This window comes from Oncorhynchus tshawytscha, linkage group LG02 (assembly GCF_018296145.1).
Source record: "Oncorhynchus tshawytscha isolate Ot180627B linkage group LG02, Otsh_v2.0, whole genome shotgun sequence".
Taxonomy (NCBI): domain Eukaryota; kingdom Metazoa; phylum Chordata; class Actinopteri; order Salmoniformes; family Salmonidae; genus Oncorhynchus; species Oncorhynchus tshawytscha.
Window position 1 is genome coordinate 1,200,883 of NC_056430.1, and position 24,696 is coordinate 1,225,578.

At 50.7% G+C, this 24,696-nt stretch overlaps 1 protein-coding gene across 3 annotated transcripts in view; it reads left to right on the forward strand.

The window, feature by feature from the left end:
* The window catches only part of LOC112240697 (extracellular matrix protein 2), a 148,055-nt gene that overhangs the window by 9,197 nt on the left and 114,162 nt on the right, over positions 1–24,696 (forward strand). For all 3 annotated transcript variants that reach the window (XM_042329503.1, XM_042329492.1, XM_042329498.1), the window contains exons 2-7: positions 192–600; positions 11,499–11,687; positions 13,763–14,527; positions 19,178–19,293; positions 24,038–24,173; positions 24,410–24,567. In XM_042329503.1, the coding sequence (XP_042185437.1) occupies positions 219–600; positions 11,499–11,687; positions 13,763–14,527; positions 19,178–19,293; positions 24,038–24,173; positions 24,410–24,567 (1,746 nt within the window). In that variant the 5' untranslated portion in view covers positions 192–218. The remainder of the gene's footprint in view (positions 1–191; positions 601–11,498; positions 11,688–13,762; positions 14,528–19,177; positions 19,294–24,037; positions 24,174–24,409; positions 24,568–24,696) is intronic.

The following is a 24,696-nucleotide window of genomic DNA, read 5'->3' on the forward strand; positions in this document are numbered from 1 at the left end:
GTAGGATAGAAAACAACACTGGAATCAGACTATTCTTTAGGGATACCATGGTGCCTTTGTGTCTTCATAAGATTATTATTATTTTTGTTTTTCTTGTCATTGTAATTCATTGACAATGCATGCAGGGATAAAACAATTTCCCAAGTCGGGCTTAATAAAGTAATACTCTACTCTCTCTCTCTACTCTACAGACTAGCCTGACTTTCTCCTGAGCCTCTATGGAGCGCTGGGTTCTCTTCTCTCTATTGCTCCTGGTCTACCTGTATTTGGAGGTGTCTGGAGCTGAAGCTGGGGCCCAGGACCAGAGAGTGCTGGCTGGCCAGGGGAGGAGGAGGAGGAGAGGGCCATGGGAACCAGGGGGCCCGGAGTTCAACCAGCCCCAGCGAGGAGACCTAGAATGGGGGAAGAGGAGGAAGGCAGGAGGGCCTGGGCAGGGGAGAGCCAGGGGGAACAGGGACAACCAGCGATCTCAAACCCCTCTGGGTCTGACGAGGCTGGGGAGCCTTCCAGCCAACGCCGGAGGAGACGATGGAGCGTCTATTTTCATTGAGTCATACAAGAGTGTTGATGAGAGACAGTCTAACTACAATGTCATCCCGGGTTGGTTCACCACCACACCTCTTTGTCTTCCTCTCCCTGGCCCTCTCTCCCCCTCTTTAATTCTGTCCCTCTTTGGCCCTCTCTCTCTCTCTCTCCCTCCCTCTCTCTCTTTCCCTCTGGCTCTCTCTCCCCCTCTTTAATTCTCTCAATCGCTCTATTTGCATTCCATCTGCCTCTCTCCCTGATTTTCTCTCTGTCTCGTACTAGATGGTTGTTCTCTCCCTGATTTTCTCTCTCTCTCATACTAGATGGTTCTTCTCTCCCTGATTTTCTCTCTCTCTCGTACTAGATGGTTGTTCTCTCCCTGATTTTCTCTCTCTCTCATACTAGATGGTTCTTCTCTCCCTGATTTTCTCTCTCTCTCGTACTAGATGGTTGTTCTCTCCCTGATTTTCTCTCTCGTACTAGATGGTTGTTGATATTACGCACCAAGAGTTAAACTCACAGTCCTTTTATTTACTACACAATCAAACATTTAACAAGTTTGATTAGGTTTGGTGTGTTAGTACAGTTGTAGAACTGAAAAAGGCAGCGGATTACTTCAACAGGGACCAGTGTCCTGTATTAGACTAGTAGGTAATGTACTGAAAGCATGATCTTGTATTTAACATGAGTAGACCTTAGTCAGTGGTTACAGGGTGCTGCATAAATGAATCTAACAAGGGCACCGACAGATTGACGGAGGTGTGAAGGGCACCGACAGATTGATGGAGGTGTGAAGGGCACCGACAGATTGACGGAGGTGTGAAGGGCACCGACAGATTGACGGAGGTGTGAAGGGCACCGACAGATTGACGGAGGTGTGAAGGGCACCGACAGATTGATGGAGGTGTCAAGGGCACCGACAGATTGACGGAGGTGTGAAGGGCACCGACAGATTGACGGAGGTGTGAAGGGCACCGACAGATTGACGGAGGTGTGAAGGGCACCGACAGATTGATGGAGGTGTCAAGGCACCGACAGATTGACGGAGGTGTGAAGGGCACCGACAGATTGACGGAGGTGTGAAGGGCACCGACAGATTGATGGAGGTGTCAAGGCACCGACAGATTGACGGAGGTGTGAAGGGCACCGACAGATTGACGGAGGTGTGAAGGGCACCGACAGATTGACGGAGGTGTGAAGGGCAGGTGTGAAGGGCGACAGATTGACGGAGGTGTGAAGGGCACCGACAGATTGACGGAGGTGTGAAGGGCACCGACAGATTGACGGAGGTGTGAAGGCACGACAGATTGACGGAGGTGTGAAGGGCACCGACAGATTGACGGAGGTGTGAAGGGCACCGACAGATGGCTGGCTGAGGTGTGAAGGGCTCCCGACAGATTCCTGGTGGCGCCTGGCGGTGAATGACGGCTCTGGCAGCTCCTGGCTGGCTGACGGCTCTGGCAGCTCCTGGCTGGCTGCTCCTGGCTCTGGCAGCTCCTGGCTGGCTGGCGGCTCTGGCAGCTCCTGGCTGGCTGGCTCAGGCGGCTCTGGCGGCTCAGGACAGACTGGCGGCTCAGGACAGACGGGAGGCTCTGGCGGCTCAGGACAGACGGGAGGCTCTGGCGGCTCAGGACAGACGGGAGGCTCTGGCGGCTCAGGACAGACGGGAGGCTCTGGCGGCTCAGGACAGACGGGAGGCTCTGGCGGCTCAGTACAGACGGGAGACTCTGACGGCACTGGGCAGGAGGAAGGCTCTGGCGGCGCTGGACAGGCGGGAGCACCTGTAGCGAGAAGATGGAGAGACAGCCTGGTGCGGGGGGCTGCCACCGGATAGACCGGACCGTGCAGGCGCACTGGAGCTCTTGAGCACCGAGCCTGCCCAACCTTACCTGGTTGAATGCTCCCCGTAGCCAGGTCAGTGCGGCGAGGTGGAATAGCCCGCACTGGGCTGTGCTGGCGAACCGGGGACACCATGCGTAAGGCTGGTGCCATGTACGCCGGCCCAAGGAGACGCACTGGAGACCAGATGCGTAGAGCCGGCTTCATGGCACCTGGCTCGATGCCCACTCTAGCCCGGCCGATATGAGGAGCTGGAATGTACTGCACCGGGCTATGCATGCGCACCGGGGACACTGTGCGCTCCACCGCATAACACGGTGCCTGCCTGGTCCCTCTCGCTCCGGTAAGCACGGGAAGTAATTTTTGGGGCTGCCTCTTGGGCTTCCAGCCGCGCTGCCATGTTGCCTCCTCATACCAGCGCCTCTCTGCTTTCGTTGCCTCCAGCTCTGCTTTGGGACGGCGATATTCCCCTGGCTGAGTCCAGGGTCCTTTGCCGTCCAGAATCTCCTCCCAAGTCCATCTCTCCATGTATCCTTGCTTCTCTCCTGCTGCTGCTGCCTGTTACCACGCTGCTTGGTCCTTTCTTGGTGGGTGGTTCTGTAATGGCTGTCTTGGGTGGAAGAAGGAGAGGACCAAAGCACAGCGTGGTTAGTGTCCATCTTTTTAATAAACAACTGAACACTTCAAAAATACAAAACTACAAAGTGACAACCGAAACAGTTCTGTCTGGTGCAGACACACAAAGACTGAAAATAACCACCCACAAAACACAAAGGAAAACAGGCTACCTAAATATGGTTCTCAATCAGGGACAACGATAGACAGTTGCCTCTGATTGAGAACCATATCAGGCCAAACACAGAAATAGACAATATAGAAAAACTAACAGACTGCCCACCCCAACTCATGCCCTGACCAAACTAAATAAAGACAAGACAAATGAATAAAGGTCAGAACGTGACAGTATCTTAATCGGCGTCAGGTCAAAATTTGAAGTCAGAATACGCCGATTAAAACACATGGTTTTCTGAGTAATTTTTCAAATGGACATGTGAAGACTTTAATCAGCATTCCAGCTGGGTACTTGATCTGTGCTAGCATCATCCAAGCTAGCCTCCCTCTTTAGCGCAAGTGAAGTGAGTTCGGGACAACAATGTAGTTTAGTAGAAGTACTTTTCACACACTGTACCTTTACGTAGTATGTCTGAACTCCGAATAAATATACTTGCCAAAAATAACATGCTTGCTGGATGAAATGTTTATTTTGATTGGCGATTATCTGCGTTTCTCAGAGTGCCATCGGGTAGCCTGTTTTCAGATGTGTCCATGTAAACATTATTATGTTCTATTGGGGAAAACCCCCTGTGTTCTATTGGGGAAAACCCCCTGTGTTCTATTGGGGTAAATCCCCTGTGTTCTATTGAGGAAACCCCCTGTGTTCTATTTGGGAATACCCCCTATGTTCTATTGGGGAAAAACCCCTGTGTTCTATTGGGGAAACCCCCTGTGTTCTATTGGGGAACCCCTCCTGTGTTCTATTGGGGAAAACCCCCTGTGTTCTATTGAGGAAAACCCCTGTGTTCTATTGGGGAAAACCCCTGTGTTCTATTGGGGAAAACCCCTGTGTTCTATTGGGGAAAACCCCTGTGTTCTATTGGGGAAAACCCCTGTGTTCTATTGGGAAACCCCCTGTGTTCTATTTGGGAAAACCCCTGTGTTCTATTGGGGAAAACCCCTGTGTTCTATTGGGGAAAACCCCTGTGTTCTATTGGGGAAAACCCCCTGTGTTCTATTGGGAAAAACCCCCTGTGTTCTATTGGGGAAAACCCCCTGTGTTCTATTGGGGAAAACCCCCTGTCTTCTATTGGGGAAAACCCCCTGTGTTCTATTGGGGAACCCCTCCTGTGTTCTATTGGGGAAAACCCCTCCAGGTAATTTGGTTCTGCTATGGAGGTGTCAAGGGCACCGACAGAGGATCACCATTCAACTACCACCGTGGCGGTTCACTCGACTGCCAACGCGGCGGTCCACTCGACTGCCAAGTCCAGGACTCAACGTGGCGATCCACTCGACTACCAACGAGGCGGTCCAGTCGACTGCCAATGTGGCGGTCCATTCGACTGCCAACGCGGCGGTCCACTCGACTGCCAACGCGGCGGTCCACTCGACTGCCAACGTGGCGGTCCACTCGACTACCAACGAGGCGGTCCACTCGACTGCCAACGGGCGGTCCACTCGACTGCCAACGTGGCGGTCCACTTGACTGCCAATGTGGCGGTTCACTCGACTGCCAACGCGGCGGTCCACTCGACTGCCAACGTGGCGGTCCACTCGACTACCAACGAGGCGGTCCAGTCGACTGCCAATGTGGCGGTCCATTCGACTGCCAATGTGGCGGTCCACTCGACTGCCAACGTGGCGGTCCACTCGACTGGCTCCTGAGTGGCACAGCAGTCTAAGGTACTGCATCTCAGTGCAAGAGGTGTCACTACAATCCCTGGTTTGAGTCCAGGCTCTATCACATGCGGCCGTGATTGGGAGTCTTATAGGGTGACACACAATTGGCCCAGCGTCGTCCGGGTTTGGCCGGGGTAGACGCCATTGTAAATAAGAATTTGTTCTTAACTGACTTGCCTAGTTAAATAAAGGTTAAGAAACATAAATATATACATTTTTTACAGAAAGCTCCTTCAAAGAGGTAATATGTTAGGCCTATAGAATCATACCCATAAAATCTAGCTGTCAAACAGGGAAATGGTTCCAATCGTTTTTCCCACAGGGGATTGTAGAAACACTTCACATAAGGGCTGTGTTTAGTGTGGCTTACCCTGGAGTGACGTTATGATGGCGTGTAAATCTCTCCAGAACAAGGTGACTTTTTTATAATATTTATAACATCTGTCTATTTCTCCCAGAAAGTCTGGACTTCCTAGACGGTAATAGTTAGCTGCTGTTGGAGCTCCACTTCTACCACCATCACTCTCTGATAACATGACACGGTCATACCTGGAGGAACCTGACACAGCCAACACTTCCTCTCCAAACTGGTCACATGGAGGAGTATCACAAGCTGGTGCTGTGCTCAGTTAGCCCGAGGACAAGGTTATGCCGGGAGTCCTGAGATGGTAGTGAAGTCTCAGTTTTAGAGTTTAAAATAAGAACAGAATCAAATTCCAAGAATAATGAAAATTTAGTACACAAAATAAGTCCATCAGTTTTTCCTGATTACTGACCATGCTGAAACTACGGACCGTACTATCTGGGATCCTTGGGACGTCCATAAGACATTGAAGTTGACATTTTTAATAGTTCAAGGTTGGAAAATGCAGAAATAGCTCTGCCGTTTCCTGTTTGCAAAAATTTGAAGAGTTCACCTAATTTAAGTTGACAAAGCATGAACTCGGTGTAGAGAATCATTATACCATCTAAACTGCTGTGAAATATCTTTAACATTTAACATCCAGGTATCAGCCCCTCAAACTGTCTCCCCTTCTAGGTATCAACCCCTCTGCCCCTCCAGGTATCAGCCCCTCTGCCCCTCCAGGTATCAACCCCTCTGCCCCTCCAGGTATCAGCCCCTCTGCCCCTCCAGGTATCAACCCCTCTGCCCCTCCAGGTATCAGCCCCTCTGCCCCTCCAGGTATCAACCCCTCTGCCCCTCCAGGTATCAGCCCCTCTGCCCCTCCAGGTATCAGCCCCTCTGCCCCTCCAGGTATCAGCCCCTCTGCCCCTCCAGGTATCAACCCCTCTGCCCCGTCTCTCCCTCCAGGTATCGGCCCCTCTGCCCCGTCTCTTCCTCCAGGTATCGGCCCCTCTGCCCCTCCAGGTATCAGCCCCTCTGCCCCTCCAGGTATCAGCCCCTCTGCCCCGTCTCTCCCTCCAGGTATCAGCCCCTCTGCCCCATCTCTCCCTCCAGGTAATCAACCCCTCTGCCCCTCCAGGTATCAGCCCCTCTGCCCCGTCTCTCCCTCCAGGTATCAGCCCCTCTGCCCCTCAGGTATCAGCCCCTCTGCCCCTCCAGGTATCAGCCCCTCTGCCCCTCCAGGTATCAGCCCCTCTGCCCCGTCTCTCCCTCCAGGTATCAGCCCCTCTGCCCCGTCTCTCCCTCCAGGTATCAGCCCCTCTGCCCCTCCAGGTATCAACCCCTCTGCCCCTCCAGGTATCAGCCCCTCTGCCCCGTCTCTCCCTCCAGGTATCAGCCCCATCTCTCCCTCCAGGTATCAGCCCCTCTGCCCCTCCAGGTATCAGCCCCTCTGCCCCTCCAGGTATCAGCCCCTCTGCCCCGTCTCTCCCTCCAGGTATCAGCCCCTCTGCCCCGTCTCTCCCTCCAGGTATTAGCCCCATCTCTCCCTCCAGGTATCAGCCCCTCTGCCCCTCCAGGTATCAGCCCCTCTGCCCCTCCAGGTATCAGCCCCTCTGCCCCGTCTCTCCCTCCAGGTATCAGCCCTCTGCCCCATCTCTCCCTCCAGGTATCAGCCCCTCTGCCCCTCCAGGTATCAGCCCCTCTGCCCCTCCAGGTATCAGCCCCTCTGCCCCGTCTCTCCCTCCAGGTATCAGCCCCTCTGCCCCGTCTCTCCCTCCAGGTTTCAGCCCCTCTGCCCCTCCAGGTATCAACCCCTCTGCCCCGTCTCCCCCTCCAGGTATCAGCCCCTCTGCCCCTCCAGGTATCAACCCCTCTGCCCCGTCTCTCCCTCCAGGTATCAGCCCCTCTGCCTCGTCTCTCCCTCCAGGTATCAGCCCCTCTGCCCCTCCAGGTATCAGCCCCTCTGCCCCTCCAGGTATCAACCCCTCTGCCCCGTCTCTCCCTCCAGGTATCAGCCCCTCTGCCCCTCCAGGTATCAGCCCCTCTGCCCCTCCAGGTATCAACCCCTCTGCCCCGTCTCTCCCTCCAGGTATCAGCCCCTCTGCCCCTCCAGGTATCAACCCCTCTGCCCCGTCTCTCCCTCCAGGTATCAGCCCCTCTGCCCCTCCAGGTATCAGCCCCTCTGCCCCTCCAGGTATCAACCCCTCTGCCCCTCCAGGTATCAGCCCCTCTGCCCCTCCAGGTATCAACCCCTCTGCCCCGTCTCTCCCTCCAGGTATCAGCCCCTCTGCCCCTCCAGGTATCAGCCCCTCTGCCCCTCCATGTATCAGCCCCTCTGCCCTTCCAGGTATCAACCCCTCTGCCCCATCTCTCCCTCCAGGTATCAGCCCCTCTGCCCCTCCAGGTATCAGCCCCTCTGCCCCGTCTCTCCCTCCAGGTATCAGCCCCTCTGCCCCGTCTCTCCCTCCAGGTATCAGCCCCTCTGCCCCTCCAGGTATCAACCCCTCTGCCCCGTCTCTCCCTCCAGGTATCAGCCCCTCTGCCCCTCCAGGTATCAGCCCCTCTGCCCCGTCTCTCCCTCCAGGTATCAGCCCCTCTGCCCCTCCAGGTATCAGCCCCTCTGCCCCGTCTCTCCCTCCAGGTATCAGCCCCTCTGCCCCGTCTCTCCCTCCAGGTATCAGCCCCTCTGCCCCGTCTCTCCCTCCAGGTATCAGCCCCTCTGCCCCGTCTCTCCCTCCAGGTATCAGCCCCTCTGCCCCTCCAGGTATCAGCCCCTCTGCCCCTCCAGGTATCAGCCCCTCTGCCCCTCCAGGTATCAACCCCTCTGCCCCTCCAGGTATCAGCCCCTCTGCCCCTCCAGGTATCAACCCCTCTGCCCCGTCTCTCCCTCCAGGTATCAGCCCCTCTGCCCCGTCTCTCCCTCCAGGTATCAGCCCCTCTGCCCCTCCAGGTATCAGCCCCTCTGCCCCTCCAGGTATCAGCCCCTCTGCCCCTCCAGGTATCAACCCCTCTGCCCCTCCAGGTATCAGCCCCTCTGCCCCTCCAGGTATCAACCCCTCTGCCCCGTCTCTCCCTCCAGGTATCAGCCCCTCTGCCCCTCCAGGTATCAGCCCCTCTGCCCCTCCAGGTATCAGCCCCTCTGCCCCTCCAGGTATCAGCCCCTCTGCCCCGTCTCTCCCTCCAGGTATCAGCCCCTCTGCCCCGTCTCTCCCTCCAGGTATCAGCCCCTCTGCCCCTCCAGGTATCAGCCCCTCTGCCCCTCCAGGTATCAGCCCCTCTGCCCCTCCAGGTATCAACCCCTCTGCCCCGTCTCTGCCTCCAGGTATCAGCCCCTCTGCCCCTCCAGGTATCAGCCCCTCTGCCCCGTCTCTCCCTCCAGGTATCAGCCCCTCTGCCCCTCCAGGTATCAGCCCCTCTGCCCCGTCTCTCCCTCCAGGTATCAGCCCCTCTGCCCCTCCAGGTATCAACCCCTCTGCCCCTCCAGGTATCAACCCCTCTGCCCCGTCTCTCCCTCCAGGTATCAGCCCCTCTGCCCCTCCAGGTATCAGCCCCTCTGCCCCGTCTCTCCCTCCAGGTATCAGCCCTCTGCCCCGTCTCTCCCTCCAGGTATCAGCCCCTCTGCCCCTCCAGGTATCAGCCCCTCTGCCCGTCTCTCCCTCCAGGTATCAGCCCCTCTGCCCCGTCTCTGCCTCCAGGTATCAGCCCCTCTGCCCCTCCAGGTATCAGCCCCTCTGCCCCGTCTCTCCCTCCAGGTATCAGCCCCTCTGCCCCGTCTCTCCCTCCAGGTATCAGCCCCTCTGCCCCGTCTCTGCCTCCAGGTATCAGCCCCTCTGCCCCTCCAGGTATCAGCCCCTCTGCCCCGTCTCTCCCTCCAGGTATCAGCCCCTCTGCCCCGTCTCTCCCTCCAGGTATCAGCCCCTCTGCCCCTCCAGGTATCAACCCCTCTGCCCCGTCTCTCCCTCCAGGTATCAGCCCCTCTGCCCCTCCAGGTATCAGCCCCTCTGCCCCGTCTCTCCCTCCAGGTATCAGCCCCTCTGCCCCTCCAGGTATCAGCCCCTCTGCCCCGTCTCTCCCTCCAGGTATCAGCCCCTCTGCCCCGTCTCTCCCTCCAGGTATCAGCCCCTCTGCCCCGTCTCTCCCTCCAGGTATCAGCCCCTCTGCCCCGTCTCTCCCTCCAGGTATCAGCCCCTCTGCCCCTCCAGGTATCAGCCCCTCTGCCCCTCCAGGTATCAGCCCCTCTGCCCCTCCAGGTATCAACCCCTCTGCCCCTCCAGGTATCAGCCCCTCTGCCCCTCCAGGTATCAACCCCTCTGCCCCGTCTCTCCCTCCAGGTATCAGCCCCTCTGCCCCGTCTCTCCCTCCAGGTATCAGCCCCTCTGCCCCTCCAGGTATCAGCCCCTCTGCCCCTCCAGGTATCAGCCCCTCTGCCCCTCCAGGTATCAACCCCTCTGCCCCTCCAGGTATCAGCCCCTCTGCCCCTCCAGGTATCAACCCCTCTGCCCCGTCTCTCCCTCCAGGTATCAGCCCCTCTGCCCCTCCAGGTATCAGCCCCTCTGCCCCTCCAGGTATCAGCCCCTCTGCCCCTCCAGGTATCAGCCCCTCTGCCCCGTCTCTCCCTCCAGGTATCAGCCCCTCTGCCCCGTCTCTCCCTCCAGGTATCAGCCCCTCTGCCCCTCCAGGTATCAGCCCCTCTGCCCCTCCAGGTATCAGCCCCTCTGCCCCTCCAGGTATCAACCCCTCTGCCCCGTCTCTGCCTCCAGGTATCAGCCCCTCTGCCCCTCCAGGTATCAGCCCCTCTGCCCCGTCTCTCCCTCCAGGTATCAGCCCCTCTGCCCCTCCAGGTATCAGCCCCTCTGCCCCGTCTCTCCCTCCAGGTATCAGCCCCTCTGCCCCTCCAGGTATCAGCCTCTGCCCCTCCAGGTATCAACCCCTCTGCCCCGTCTCTCCCTCCAGGTATCAGCCCCTCTGCCCCTCCAGGTATCAGCCCCTCTGCCCCGTCTCTCCCTCCAGGTATCAGCCCCTCTGCCCCGTCTCTCCCTCCAGGTATCAGCCCCTCTGCCCCTCCAGGTATCAGCCCCTCTGCCCGTCTCTCCCTCCAGGTATCAGCCCCTCTGCCCCGTCTCTGCCTCCAGGTATCAGCCCCTCTGCCCCGTCTCTGCCTCCAGGTATCAGCCCCTCTGCCCCGTCTCTCCCTCCAGGTATCAGCCCCTCTGCCCCGTCTCTACCTCCAGGTATCAGCCCCTCTGCCCCTCCAGGTATCAGCCCCTCTGCCCCTCCAGGTATCAGCCCCTCTGCCCCGTCTCTCCCTCCAGGTATCAGCCCCTCTGCCCCTCCAGGTATCAGCCCCTCTGCCCCTCCAGGTATCAGCCCCTCTGCCCCGTCTCTGCCTCCAGAACTAAGGGACAACGTGTGTACCAGAGCATCGACATGTTTCTCTCTCCTCTCTTTGTCTCTCACTTTTCCCCCTTCTGTGTCTTTCCCTCCCCCAGATAAGAAGGGCATATGTATGCCTAGGCCTCAGCATGTTGGAGTCGTAGAGAAGGAAAGAGGTCTCAACTTATCTGTGCCATTATGCCATGCGTGAGCAGCATGGGCAGCTCCATTGAGGATTTATTGAACCAGGTCTTGTGTCATGTATTTATTGTGACCACTAGGTAGACCTTACAATGAAATGATAACTTACAGAAGACAATGCTCTGATCATTGGCTGACGCCTCCGGACCAATTGGAATCCCCACCCAGCTAACTACTTTAAAATGGTGGCCCTCAATGGCCACACAGACAGAACAAGGAGCCAGATGTTTCAATGGATGTATAAATCTGAAACATCTGGTTGGATTTTCCATTCCCCACCAAATATGGTGAGGAGAGGAAGCCCAGTGGCCGGCCGTGGGAGAGTATGAAGCGAGATGGAATTGAGCCGACATTCTGACAATTTTTCTCACAGTTTTCTGTTCCCAAAACTAGGATCTGTTACACACAAAGTGCACAAAGTTTTGTAGAATTGACCCTTTGCCAAAGTTTCAAAAAATGGCATTGTTTACAAGGAGTTCAACAGCGACTATAGTAACTGCACACGTGTACTCCACAGAGAAGGCCTTAACTTGATTGTTTTACCCACAATGCTTCATTTGCTCCCATTGGAAACGACACACATGAATTATCTTGGGTTAGTTATTAATATCTTTGATGGCAATGTTCATGCAACAAAATGTTATTTCCAAGTAGAGATCTCTATACATTTCTATGGTTTGATCAGGCCACCGGTCCCCCAAGCCATGTGTTACCTAGCATCTCCTAACAAACCTGCCCTTCCCCATCTCTCCCGCAGGTAAAAAGGGCCAGTGTGTGTACCAGGGCATCACCATGTTTGAGCAGGCCGTCTGGTCCCCCAAGCCGTGTGTTACCTGTCTGTGTAGCGGAGGGGAGGTGCTGTGTGACGAGGTCACATGTCCTCCTCATCGGTGTCACTTCCCCTACACCCCCTCTGGCGAGTGCTGTCCTGTCTGTATGGACACAGGTAGGTGTTTGTCTGAATGATGTGGTTGTGTTAAAGGGTATCATTATCTAGCTTAACTTAGCTTAAAGGTCCAATACAGTTATTTTTTAAAATCTCAATATCCAATTATTTCTAGGTAATAATTAAGTACCTTACTGTGATATTTTTGACTTTTTAAATTTAAAACAAAGTAAAAAATAAATCAAAATTGCTTCTTCGCAAAGAACAATTTCTCAAACAATAATTTTGCTACGATTTTCTGAGTGGGGCTGGGGAAAACTGAAAACATATTTTTTAACTAGGCAGTTTGGAACTAGCTGTTATTACCAGAGGTTTGGAACTAGCTGTTATTACCAGAGGTTTGGAACTAGCTGTTATTACCAGAGGTTTGGAACTAGCTGTTATTACCAGAGGTTTGGAACTAGCTGTTATTACCAGAGGTTTGGAACTAGCTGTTATTACCAGAGGTTTGGAACTAGCTGTTATTACCAGAGGTTTGGAACTAGCTGTTATTACCAGAGGTTTGGAACTAGCTGTTATTACCAGAGGTTTGGAACTAGCTGTTATTACCAGAGGTTTGGAACTAGCTGTTATTACCAGAGGTTTGGAACTAGCTGTTATTACCAGAGGTTTGGAACTAGCTGTTATTACCAGAGGTTTGGAACTAGCTGTTATTACCAGAGGTTTGGAACTAGCTGTTATTACCAGAGGTTTTAGCTGTTATTACCAGAGGTTTGGAACTAGCTGTTATTACCAGAGGTTTGGAACTGTTATTACCAGAGGTTTGGAACTAGCTGTTATTACCAGAGGTTTGGAACTAGCTGTTATTACCAGAGGTTTGGAACTAGCTGTTATTACCAGAGGTTTGGAACTAGCTGTTATTACCAGAGGTTTGGAACTAGCTTTATTACCAGAGGTTTGGAACTAGCTGTTATTACCAGAGGTTTGGAACTAGCTGTTATTACCAGAGGTTTGGAACTAGCTGTTAGGTTTGGAACCAGAGGTTTGGAACTAGCTGTTATTACCAGAGGTTTGGAACTAGCTGTTATTACCAGAGGTTTGGAACTAGCTGTTATTACCAGAGGTTTGGAACTAGCTGTTATTACCAGAGGTTTGGAACTAGCTGTTATTACCAGAGGTTTGGAACTAGCTGTTATTACCAGAGGTTTGGAACTAGCTGTTATTACCAGAGGTTTGGAACTAGCTGTTATTACCAGAGGTTTGGAACTAGCTGTTATTACCAGAGGTTTGGAACTAGCTGTTATTACCAGAGGTTTGGAACTAGCTGTTATTACCAGAGGTTTGGAACTAGCTGTTATTACCAGAGGTTTGGAACTAGCTGTTATTACCAGAGGTTTGGAACTAGCTGTTATTACCAGAGGTTTGGAACTAGCTGTTATTACCAGAGGTCTGGAACTAGCTGTTATTACCAGAGGTTTGGAACTCTCTTTCTTATGCATTTATGAACTAATTTACCACCTAGTGATTTAACCAGGCAGGCCAAAACTCCATCCCACCAAAACAGGCTGAAGTTTCAGGCAGCTTTTACACTAAAAGGGCATTAACATAATTTTCACAGTATTATTCAGACTGTTTTCAGCAGCCATCAGACTGCTGAACGCTTCAACTCGACATCTGCACTGACTCTCTGCACCTTAGTACACAAGCATAGACAGATACACACACACATTCATGCTACACACACACACACACACATTCATGCTGCACACACACACACACATTCATGCACATTCACACACACACACACACACATTCATGCTACACACACACACACACACACACACACACACACACACACACACACACACACACACACACACACACACACATTCATGCTACACACACACACACACACACACATTCATGCTACACACATCACAACTGCTGCTTCCAGACTCTTATTAAACTGCTCAGTTTATACATAAGAACTCATCTGGAATAGCAGTTCATACCTTTTTAAATTATAATTGATGGAGACATGAATTCTCACTGGGCCATTTCTGCTTCCCTCTTTCCCCTTCCTCCCTTCTCCGTCCTCCTCTCTAACATTCTGTGGTTCTGATTGGCTGGACCAGCTTCCCGTGGTGATGTCCTTGACTTCTCTGGCGATTCCCCAGTAGCCAACGACCCTGACTCTGTGATCCCTGACCTTGACCCAATCCTTGACCCCGTGGTGACCCGCACCAAGGCCGAGATTGAGCTCCTGAATAGAGAGGAGGAGCAGCGCCTCCTCGAGAAGGAAAAGAGAGAGAGACAGCGGCGGAGGCAGGAGGAGAAGAGGAGGCAGGAGGAGGAGAAGAGGCAGGAGGAGAAGAGGAGGCAGGAGGAGGAGAAGAGGCAGGAGGAGAAGAGGAGGAGGCGGCAGGAGGAGAAGAGGAGGCAGGATGAGGAGAGGCTGCAAATGGAGAAGGAAGAGAGGAGGCAGGAAGAGGCAAGGAGACTAAAGGAGGAGGTGGCCATGAAGGAGCGGGAGAGGAAGCTGGAGGAGGAGAGGAGAAGACATGAGGAGGAGCTAAAGGAGAAATTGAGGGAACTAGCAGAGCTGGAAGAGGAAGAAGAAGAAGAGGAGGATGAAGAGGAGGAGATGGAGTGGCTGCTGAGAGGAGATGTTTTCCAAATGTTTCCAGATGAGACGACCGAAGAGGACCTCCATCCTCCTCCCCTAGCCAAGCCCACTGACAGAGAAGAGGAGGATGGAAAAGAGGTGGTGGTACATAGACCTGGGATCACCCTCCCGCTAGGTTGTGATATCTCTGATGTCACTGTGACGTGTGAGAACGCTAAACTGACCAACTTCCCTCCTCTCAACATCCCTGAGCTCAAGTCCCTAAGTCTGGAGGGTGAGTCTATGTATGTTACCCTTCCCTGAACATTGTTACAGGCATAGACCAATACAGAGATTACAGGTCATCAACTTCTATTTAGTCTCTGTAGCCAGATAGGAATTACATACAACCACTCTAAACACAACAACTAAAACAATCCCTTTATTGAGAAGGGAGTAGTGTGTTTGGTAATACCTAATATGGCCACAGGGACTAAAGTTAACAGGTGTAAAAACTGAGAGGGGAATATAAACCTGAGGATAGACATTTTTCCATGCTGCAGTTTTGGAGGCTTTGCATAATTATGCAATAAAGGCACGCTATGAGAGTCTTTTATTTTAATTGGCCAGTCTGAGATATGGCTTTTTCTTTGCAACTGCCTAGTGACTAGTGATCCATTTATTATGGCCTTCTGGATGGTAATGGCGTGAACAGGCAGTGGCTCGGGTGGGTGTTGTCCTTGATGATCTTTTTGGCCTTCCTGTGACATCGGGTGGGTGTTGTCCTTGATGATCTTTTTGGTCTTCCTGTGACATCGGGTGGTTGTTGCCCTTGATGATCTTTTTGGTCTTCCTGTGACATCAGGTGCTGTAGGTGTCCTGGAGGGCAGGTAGTTTGCCCCCGGTGATGTGTTGTGCAGACTACACCACCCTCTGGAGAGCCTTGCAGTTGAGGGCTGTGCAGTTGCCATACCAGGCTGTAATACAGCCCGACAGGATGCTCTTGATTGTGCTTCTGTAAAGGTGTGTCAGGGTTTTGAGTTGACAAGACACATTTCTTCAGCCTCCTGAGGTTGAAGAGGCGCTGTGATGCCTTCTTCACGATGCTGTCTGTGGGAGGACCATTTCACTGTCTGTGGGAGGACCATTTCACTGTCTGTGGGAGGACCATTTCACTGTCTGTGGGAGGACCATTTCACTGTCTGTGTGGAAGGACCATTTCACTGTCTGTGTGGAAGGACCATTTCACTGTCTGTGTGGGAGGACCATTTCAGTATGTCTGTGATGTGTACTCTGAGGAACTTAACTTTCCATCTTCTCCACCGTTGTCCCTTCGATGTGGATAGGGGGTGCGCCCTCTGCGGTTTCCTGAAGTCTACGATCATCTCCTTTGTTTTGTTGACGTTGAGTGAGAGGTTGTTTTCCTGACCGCACACTCCGAGTGCCCTCCCTGTAGGCTGTCTCGTCGTTGTTGGTGATCAAGCCCACTACTGTAGTGTCGTCTGCAAACTTGATGATTGAGTTGGAGGTGTGCGTGGCCACGCAGTCATGGGTGAACAAGGAGTACAGGAGAGGGCTCAGAACGAACCCTTGTGGGGCCCCAGTGTTGAGGGTCAGCGAAGTGGAGATGGTGTTTCCTACCTTCACCACATATGGGGGACCCAACAGGACCCAATTGCACAGCGCCGGGTTGAGACCCAGGGCCTCCAGCTTAATGATGAGCTTGGAGGGTACTATGGTTTTGAATGCTGAGCTGTAGTCAATGAACAGCATTCTTACATAGGTATTCCTCTTGTCCAGATGGGATAGAGCAGTGTGCAGTGTGATGGCCATTCGTCTGTGGACTTGTTTGGGCAGTATGCAAACTGAAGTGGGTCTAGGGTGGCAGGTAAGGTGGAGGTGATATGATCCTTGACTAGTCTCTCAGAGCACTTCATGATGACACAAGTGAGTGCTATGGGGCGGTAGTCATTTAGTTCAGTTATCTTTACCTTCTTGGGTGCAAGAACAATGATGGCCATCTTGAAGCATGTTGGGACAACAGACTGGGATATAGAGTGACTGAATATGTTAAACACACCAGGCACTGGTCTGCGCATGTCCTGAGGACATGGAGGATGCCGTCTGGGCTGGCAGCCTTGCAAGGGTTAACACGTTTAAGTGTTTTACTCAGGTCGGCCACAGAGAAGGAGAGGGGTGGGCATGGTCATTGTTAACAGGCCGCGACAGTGGCACTGTAAAATCCTCACAGCGGGCAAAGAAGGTGTTTAGTTTGTCTGGAAGCAAGACATCGGTGTCCCTGACGTGGCTGGTTTTCTTTTTGTGGTCCATGATTTCCTGTAGTCCCTGCCACATACGTCTCATGTCTGAGCTGTTGATTGCAATTCCACTTTGTCCCTGTACCGGCATTTTGCCCGTTTGATTGCCTTGCGGAGGGAATAACTACACTGTTTATATTCAGCCATATTCCCAGACCTCTTGCCATGGTTAAATGCTGTGGTTCGCGCCAGTTTTCGAATGACACCATCCATCCACAGTTTCTGGTTAGGGTAGGTTTTAAGTCACAGTGGGTAAAACATCTCTAATGCACTTTATAAACTCACAGAGTCAGCGTATAGATCAATGTCATTCTCAGAAGCTGACCGGGAACATATTCCATTCCGCATGATCAAAACAATCTTGAAGCGTGGCATCCGATTGGTCAGACCAGCGTTCAATGATTCCCTTCACTGGTACATCCTGTTTGAGTTTATGCCTATAGGACAGTAGGCGCAAGATGGCGTCATGGTCAGATTTGCCGAAGGGAGGAGGGATTTGTATGCATTGCGGAGGTAAGAGTAGCAGTGGTCGAGTGTATTACCCCCGCGCGTAGTGTAATCAATATGCTGATAGAATTTAGGTAGCCTTGTTCTCAAATTTGCTTTGTTAAAATCCCCAGCTACAATAAATGCAGCCTCAGGATATATGGTTTCCAGTTTACATAGAATCCAGTGAAGTTCCTTGAGGGCCGTCTTGGTGTCTGCTTGAGGGGGAATGTACACAGCAGTGAATATAACTGACGAGAATTCTCTTTGTAGGTCAAATGGCCGGCATTTGATTGTAAGGAATTCTAGGTTGGGTGCGCAGAAGGACTTGAGTTCCTGTACGTTATGATTAGACTATGAGTCTTTATTCATGAAGCATACACCCCTGCCCTTCCTCTTCCCAGAGAGGTGTTTATCTCTGTCGGCACAATGCATGGAGAAGCCTAGTGGCTGAACCGACTCCGACAACACATCCCGAGTGAGACATGTTTCCATGAAAAAGAGAATGTTACAGTCTCTGATGTCTGGAAGGAAACCCTTGCTCGAATTTCGTCTACCTTGATGTCAAGAGGCTGGACATTGGCGAGTAGTATTCTCGGGAGCGGTGGGCGATGTGCACGTCTACGGAGCCTGACCAGGAGGCCGCTCTGTCTGCCCCTTCTGCGGCTCTGTTGTTTTGGGTCGGATACAGGGATTAGATCCATTGTCCTGGGTGGTGGTCTGAACAGATGATCCGATCCATTGTCCTGGGTGGTGGTCTGAACAGAGGATCTGATTCGGGAAAGTTGTATTCCTGGTGGTAATGTTGGTAAGTTGACGTTGCTCTTATATCCAATAGTTGAATGTATGTAATAAGACTTAATATTTTCTGGGGTAACAATGTGAGAAATAATCCATTAAAAACTAAATACATAGTTTCCTAAGGACTCGAAGCGAGGCGACCATCTCTGTCGGCGTCATCTTGCATATGGAGATTGCACAGCTGTGTGCTCAATTTTATACACCTGTCAGCAACGGGTGTGGCTGAAATAGCTGAATCCACTAATTTTAAGGGGTGTCCACATACTTTTGTATGTATATAGTGTCATTGTAATCTAAACCCAACCTTAATTTACTCATTGTGACACACTGAGAATCCAAACTCAGTTTTTGACCAGACTGACTCCTATTTTCACTTTGTAGTCAATTTTGAAACTAGAATAAATGTTTCTGACCATTTTCAAAAGGATTTAGTTGTGTTTTTTTGAGGGGCAGTTGCTATTTAAGGTCTTGTTGAGCAGCTAGTTAGTATAATCAGTGTTAAATTGGGATTGGACTGAGAACCCACAGGACTGTATATCTCCAGGGAGAGGGTTGGACTAAAAACCCACAGGACTGTAGATCTCCAGTTAGAGGGTTGGACTGAAAACCCACAGGACTGTAGATCTCCAGGGAGAGGGTTGGACTGAAAACCCACAGGACTGTAGATCTCCAGTTAGAGGGTTGGACTGAAAACCCACAGGACTGTAGATCTCCAGGGAGAGGGTTGGACTGAAAACCCACAGGACTGTAGATCTCCAGTTAGAGGGTTGGACTGAAAACCCACAGGACTGTAGATCTCCAGTTAGAGGGTTGGACTGAAAACCCACAGGACTGTAGATCTCCAGGGAGAGGGTTGGACTGAAAACCCACAGGACTGTAGATCTCCAGTTAGAGGGTTGGACTGAAAACCCACAGGACTGTAGATCTCCAGTTAGAGGGTTGGACTGAAAACCCACAGGACTGTAGATCTCCCAGTTAGAAAACCCACAGGACTGGTTGGACTGAAAACCCACAGGACTGTAGATCTCCAGGGAGAGGGTTGGACTGAAAACCCACAGGACTGTCAGATCTCCAGGGAGAGGGTTGGACTGAAAACCCACAGGACTGTAGATCTCCAGTTAGAGGGTTGGACTGAAAACCCACAGGACTGTAGATCTCCAGGGAGAGGGTTGGAGTGAAAACCCGCAGGACTGTAGATCTCCAGTTAGAGGGTTGGACTGAAAACCCACAGGACTGTAGATCTCCAGTTAGAGGGTTGGACAACCCTGATCTAGACGATCTAAGCATTGAGGATAATAATGTGAAGGGATTTCATATGAATGTTTGTGCTGAACCACCAGGTAACTCCATCACAACCATCCCAGTGGGGGCGTTCAACGGCATCCCCAACCTGGAGTCCATCAACCTGGGAAAGAATAAGTTGACAACTGCTGGAATCGCCCCACACACCTTCAAAGTAAGAGTCTTTCCTTCAAAATAAGAGTGCTTCACAAGCATTTCCACACACCTTGAAAGCATAATACAAGTCTTTCTCTTCTGGCATCAGCCCGCACGCTTTCTAAGTAAGAGTTACACTGCATCAATGCTAGGTATGTTAATAGCACCACCCTGGATCGCATGGTGCTACAGAGGGTGGTGCAGACAGCCCAGTACATCACTGGGGCCCAGCTCCCTGCCATCCAGGACCTCTCTTTATCAGGCTGTGTGAAAGGAAGGCCTGGAAAATAATTAAAGACTCCAACCAAGCCATAGACCGTTCTCTCTGCTTGGTGTCAAGACTTGCTTATCAAGTCTGACACCAACAGGCTCCTGAACAGCTTCTGTCCCCGAGCCATAAGACTACAATGGTTACCTGGACTATTTGCATTGACCCCCTTATTTTATTAAATAGTTATTCATATGTTTGGCACTGACTCTCTTGAACAGACTCAATGTACACTCACTGGTCTCTAACCACACACTTATATTCTACACTGACTCTCCAACACACAAAACACACACACAAAACACACACACACAAAACACACACAAAACACGCATATTGACCCAGACATGCAAACACTGCTGCTACTCTTTGTTTATTATCCAAGTCATTTTACCCCTACCTACATGTACATATTGTGTTCAGGACAAAAAGTGAATTGCTTTGCCACATTTTTGCATTAGTGCCTCGTTGCAAACAGGATGAATGTTTTGGAATATTTTTTTCTGTACAGGCTTCCTTCTTCCTTCACTCTGTTATTTAGGTTAGTATTGTGGAGTAACTACAATGTTGTTGATCCATACTCAGTTTTCTCCTGTCACTGCCATGAAACTCTGTCTGTCACCATTAGCCTCATGGTGAAATCCCTGAGCAGTTTCCTTCCTCTCTGGCAACTGAGTTAGGAAGGACGCCTGTATCTATTGATTGGGTGTGTTGACAATAACTTCACCATGCTCAAATGGATATTCAATGTCTGCTTTTTGTATTTTTACCCATCTACCAATCTGTGCTCTTCTTTGCGAGGCATTGGAAAACCTCCCTGTTCTTTGTGGCTGAATCTGTGTTTGAAATACACTGCTCGTCTGAGGGACCTGTATGTCTGAGTACACAGATGAGGTAGTCATTCATTTAAAAAACCATATTAAACACTATTACTGCACAGAGTCTATTCAACTTATTGTGGGACTTGTTAAGATACGTTTTTCCTCCTGAAGTTATTGAGGCCATAACAAAAGGGTTGAATACTTATTGACCCAAGACATTTTATCTTTTCAGTTTTTATTAATTAGTGCAATTTCAAAAAACACTCCGCTTTCACATTATGGGTTGTTATTGTGTGTAGTCCCGTGACAAAAATATCTCAAATGAATCCCTTTTAAATTCAGGATGTAACATTTTAACAATGTTTTGTATGCTAAACATTTTTTGGGAAGATTATATTATTTTATACTAATATACTTGCTCAGAGAAATATTTTGTAAAAGTAATACAAAATATATATATTTTTAAAAGACACGGGTCAAAATGATTGGATCTCCTGTTTTCTACGTCATACTGCCCTTAAGAGGATCACGACACTGAGCCTTTTTCTAAAATGTTTTATGAGATTGGAAAACACAGAGATCTTAGACCATGGGAGAGATCTTAGACCAGTCCTCCATACAGAATCTTCACAGATCCTTGATATCCTTTGTCTGCTCTAATGGACTTATGAACTGCACTCTTCCACGACTGAAGGTCAATATAATTCAAATCTGGAGACTGTTGATTTTGTGGTCAACTAAACATTTCCTTGTGGATTCTGATGTTTGCTTAGGGTTATTATACTGCTGGAAGTTTCAGCCTCCTGGTTGAAACCAACCAGGTTTTTGTCTCTGTTTTATTCCAAGTGCCGTTTAGTATGTTTTTCTTCTCTATTTCCAAGGTCCCTTAAGGTGAGAATCTAGAGACAGTCAGGACGTTTCTATAACAAAAATACAGCTTGATTTTGTTAACAAGAAACTCCCTATCGTGACAGGAGTGCCAACATCGACAGTTTGCTTTCCAAATCACACCCACTCACTGCTACGGGTCACACCCACCCACTGCTACGGGTCACACCCACCCACTGCTACGGGTCACACCCACCCACTGCTACGTGTCACACCCACCCACTGCTACGTGTCACACCCACCCACTGCTACGGGTCACACCCACCCACTGCTACGGGTCACACCCACCCACTGCTACGGGTCACACCCACCCACTGCTACGGGTCACACCCACCCACTGCTACGGGTCACACCCACCCACTGCTACGGGTCACACCCACCCACTGCTACGGGTCACACCCACCCACTGCTACGGGTCACACCCACCCACTGCTACGGGTCACACCCACCCACTGCTACGGGTCACACCCACCCACTGCTACGGGTCACACCCACCCACTGCTACGGGTCACACCCACCCACTGCTACGGTCACACCCACCCACTGCTACGGGTCACACCCACCCACTGCTACGGGTCACACCCACCCACTGCTACGGGTCACACCCACTCACTGCTACGGGTCACACCCACCCACTGCTACGGGTCACACCCACCCACTGCTACGGGTCACACCCACCCACTGCTACGGGTCACACCCACCCACTGCTACGGGTCACACCCACCCACTGCTACGGGTCACACCCACTCACTGCTACGGGTCACACCCACCCACTGCTACGGGTCACACCCACCCACTGCTACGGGTCACACCCACCCACTGCTACGGGTCACACCCACCCACTGCTACGGGTCACACTCACCCACTGCTACGGGTCACACCCACCCACTGCTACGGGTCACACCCACCCACTGCTACGGGTCACACCCACCCACTGCTACGGGTCACACCCACCCACTGCTACGGGTCACACCCACCCACTGCTACGGGTCACACCCTCCCACTGCTACGGGTCACACCCACCCACTGCTACGGGTCACACCCACCCACTGCTACGGGTCACACCCACCCACTGCTACGGGTCACACCCACCCACTGCTACGGGTCACACCCACCCACTGCTACGGGTCACACCCTCCCACTGCTACGGGTCACACCCTCCCACTGCTACGGGTCACACCCACCCACTGCTACGGGTCACACCCACCCACTGCTACGGGTCACACCCACCCACTGCTACGGGTCACACCCACCCACTGCTACGGGTCACACCCACCCACTGCTACGGGTCACACCCTCCCACTGCTACGGGTCACACCCTCCCACTGCTACGGGTCACACCCACCCACTGCTACGGGTCACACACACCCACTGCTACGGGTCACACCCACCCACTGCTACGGGTCACACCCACCCACTGCTACGGGTCACACCCACCCACTGCTACGGGTCACACCCACCCACAAAGTATTTCTAAGAAAATAAATATTCCTGCTATTTCAATCCAGGTCTGATACTGAGTAGTTTACAAGCCAATGTACAATATTTCAATTTCTTTAACTGTTTCCACTATGACAGAATGACAGATTATTAGCCATTACTATTACATGTCAATGATACATGTTTATTGATCTACTTTATTAGCCAATACTATTACATGTCAATGATACATGTTTATTGATCTACTTTATTAGCCAATACTATTACATGTCAATGATACATGTTTATTGATCTACTTTATTAGCCAATACTATTACATGTCAATGATACATGTTTATTGATCTACTTTATTAGCCAATACTATTACATGTCAATTATACATGTTTATTGATCTACTTTATTAGCCAATACTATTACATGTCAATGATACATGTTTATTGATCTCCTTTATTAGGATCAGACCCTTTTTAAAAAATGTATCCGAAAATGACACCCAAATCGTACTGCCTGTAGCTCACGACCTAAAATGTCATACCAAAATCTAACTGCCTGTAGCTCAGGACCTAAAATGACATACCCAAATCTAACTGCCTGTAGCTCAGGACCTGAAATGACATACCCAAATCTAACTGCCTGTAGCTCAGGACCTAAAATGACATACCCAAATCTAACTGCCTGTAGCTCAGGACCTGAAACAAGGATATGTATTTTCTTAGTACCATTTGAAAGGAAACACTTCGAAATTTATGGAAATGTGAAATTAATGTAGGAGAATATAACACAACAGATCTGGTAAAAGATAATACAATGAAAACACCATGCCTTGTTTTGTATTTTTTCTGAACCATCTTTGAAATGCAAGAGAAAGGCCGTAATGTATTATTCCAGCCCTTTTGCAATTTAGTCTTTGGCCACTAGAGGGCAGCAGTGTATGTGCAAAGTTTTCAACTGATCCAATGAACCATTGCATTTCTGTTCAACATGTTGTATCAAGTCTGACCAAATGTGCCTAATTGGTTTATTAATAACTTTTCAAGTTCATAACTGTGCACTATCCTCAAACAATAGCATGGTATTCTTTCACTGTAATAGCTACTGTAAATCGGATAGTGCAGTTAGATTAACAAGAATTTAATCTTTCTTCCCATATCAGATATGACTATGTCCTGGGAAATGTTCTTGTTACTTACAACCTCATGCTAATCACATTAGCATAGAGGTTAACTTTATTGTCCATTACTATTATATTGTCAACGAAACAACTGACATTGATCGTCTAGCTTTCGCAACACCCCAGCGCTCGTGCACACACAGACACACAGACTTTGTTCATGTTTGTTGTTCAGGGCCTGAAGTTCCTGAGCCGTCTTTACCTGGACAACAACCTCCTAGAGAAGGTCCTACCAGACTTCCCATCAACACTACAGGAGCTGAAGATCAACGAGAATCACCTCAAAGGGATCGAAGAGAACAGCTTCCAAGGTAGTACAAAGACATAACTAATTTGCTTGCTGCTACTTACTGGATAAAAATACAAATTACAAATTACTTTTCAAACTTCTTTTGGGGGTGTTTCAGGCCATATAGTGCTTCAATCTAAAATACTTTGACAACAGAAACATACATAATTGTTATTGGAAGAGTCTGAAACTATATAAACAAACTCAGGGAGACGTTTTTATAGGAACATATTTTAATTTCTGTGTAATTTCTCGAAGGTCTGAGCGACCTGTTGACCTTGGAGTTGGAGGGGAATCTCCTGAGTGAAGGCAACGTGGATCCTCTAGCTTTCAGACCCCTCTCCCAGCTCTCCTACCTCCGTCTGGGCAGAAACCACTTCAGGACCGTCCCCCAGGGCTTGCCCCCATCTCTACTGGTGAGCTTTTATACATTTTATAGAAAAACCTTGGATAAATCTAAGGTACATTTTGTAGTTCCTCAATGTTTTCGACCACTATGTTTCTTTTGCTACCTCTCTGCAATTTTAGTCATAGACGCAGTGTAC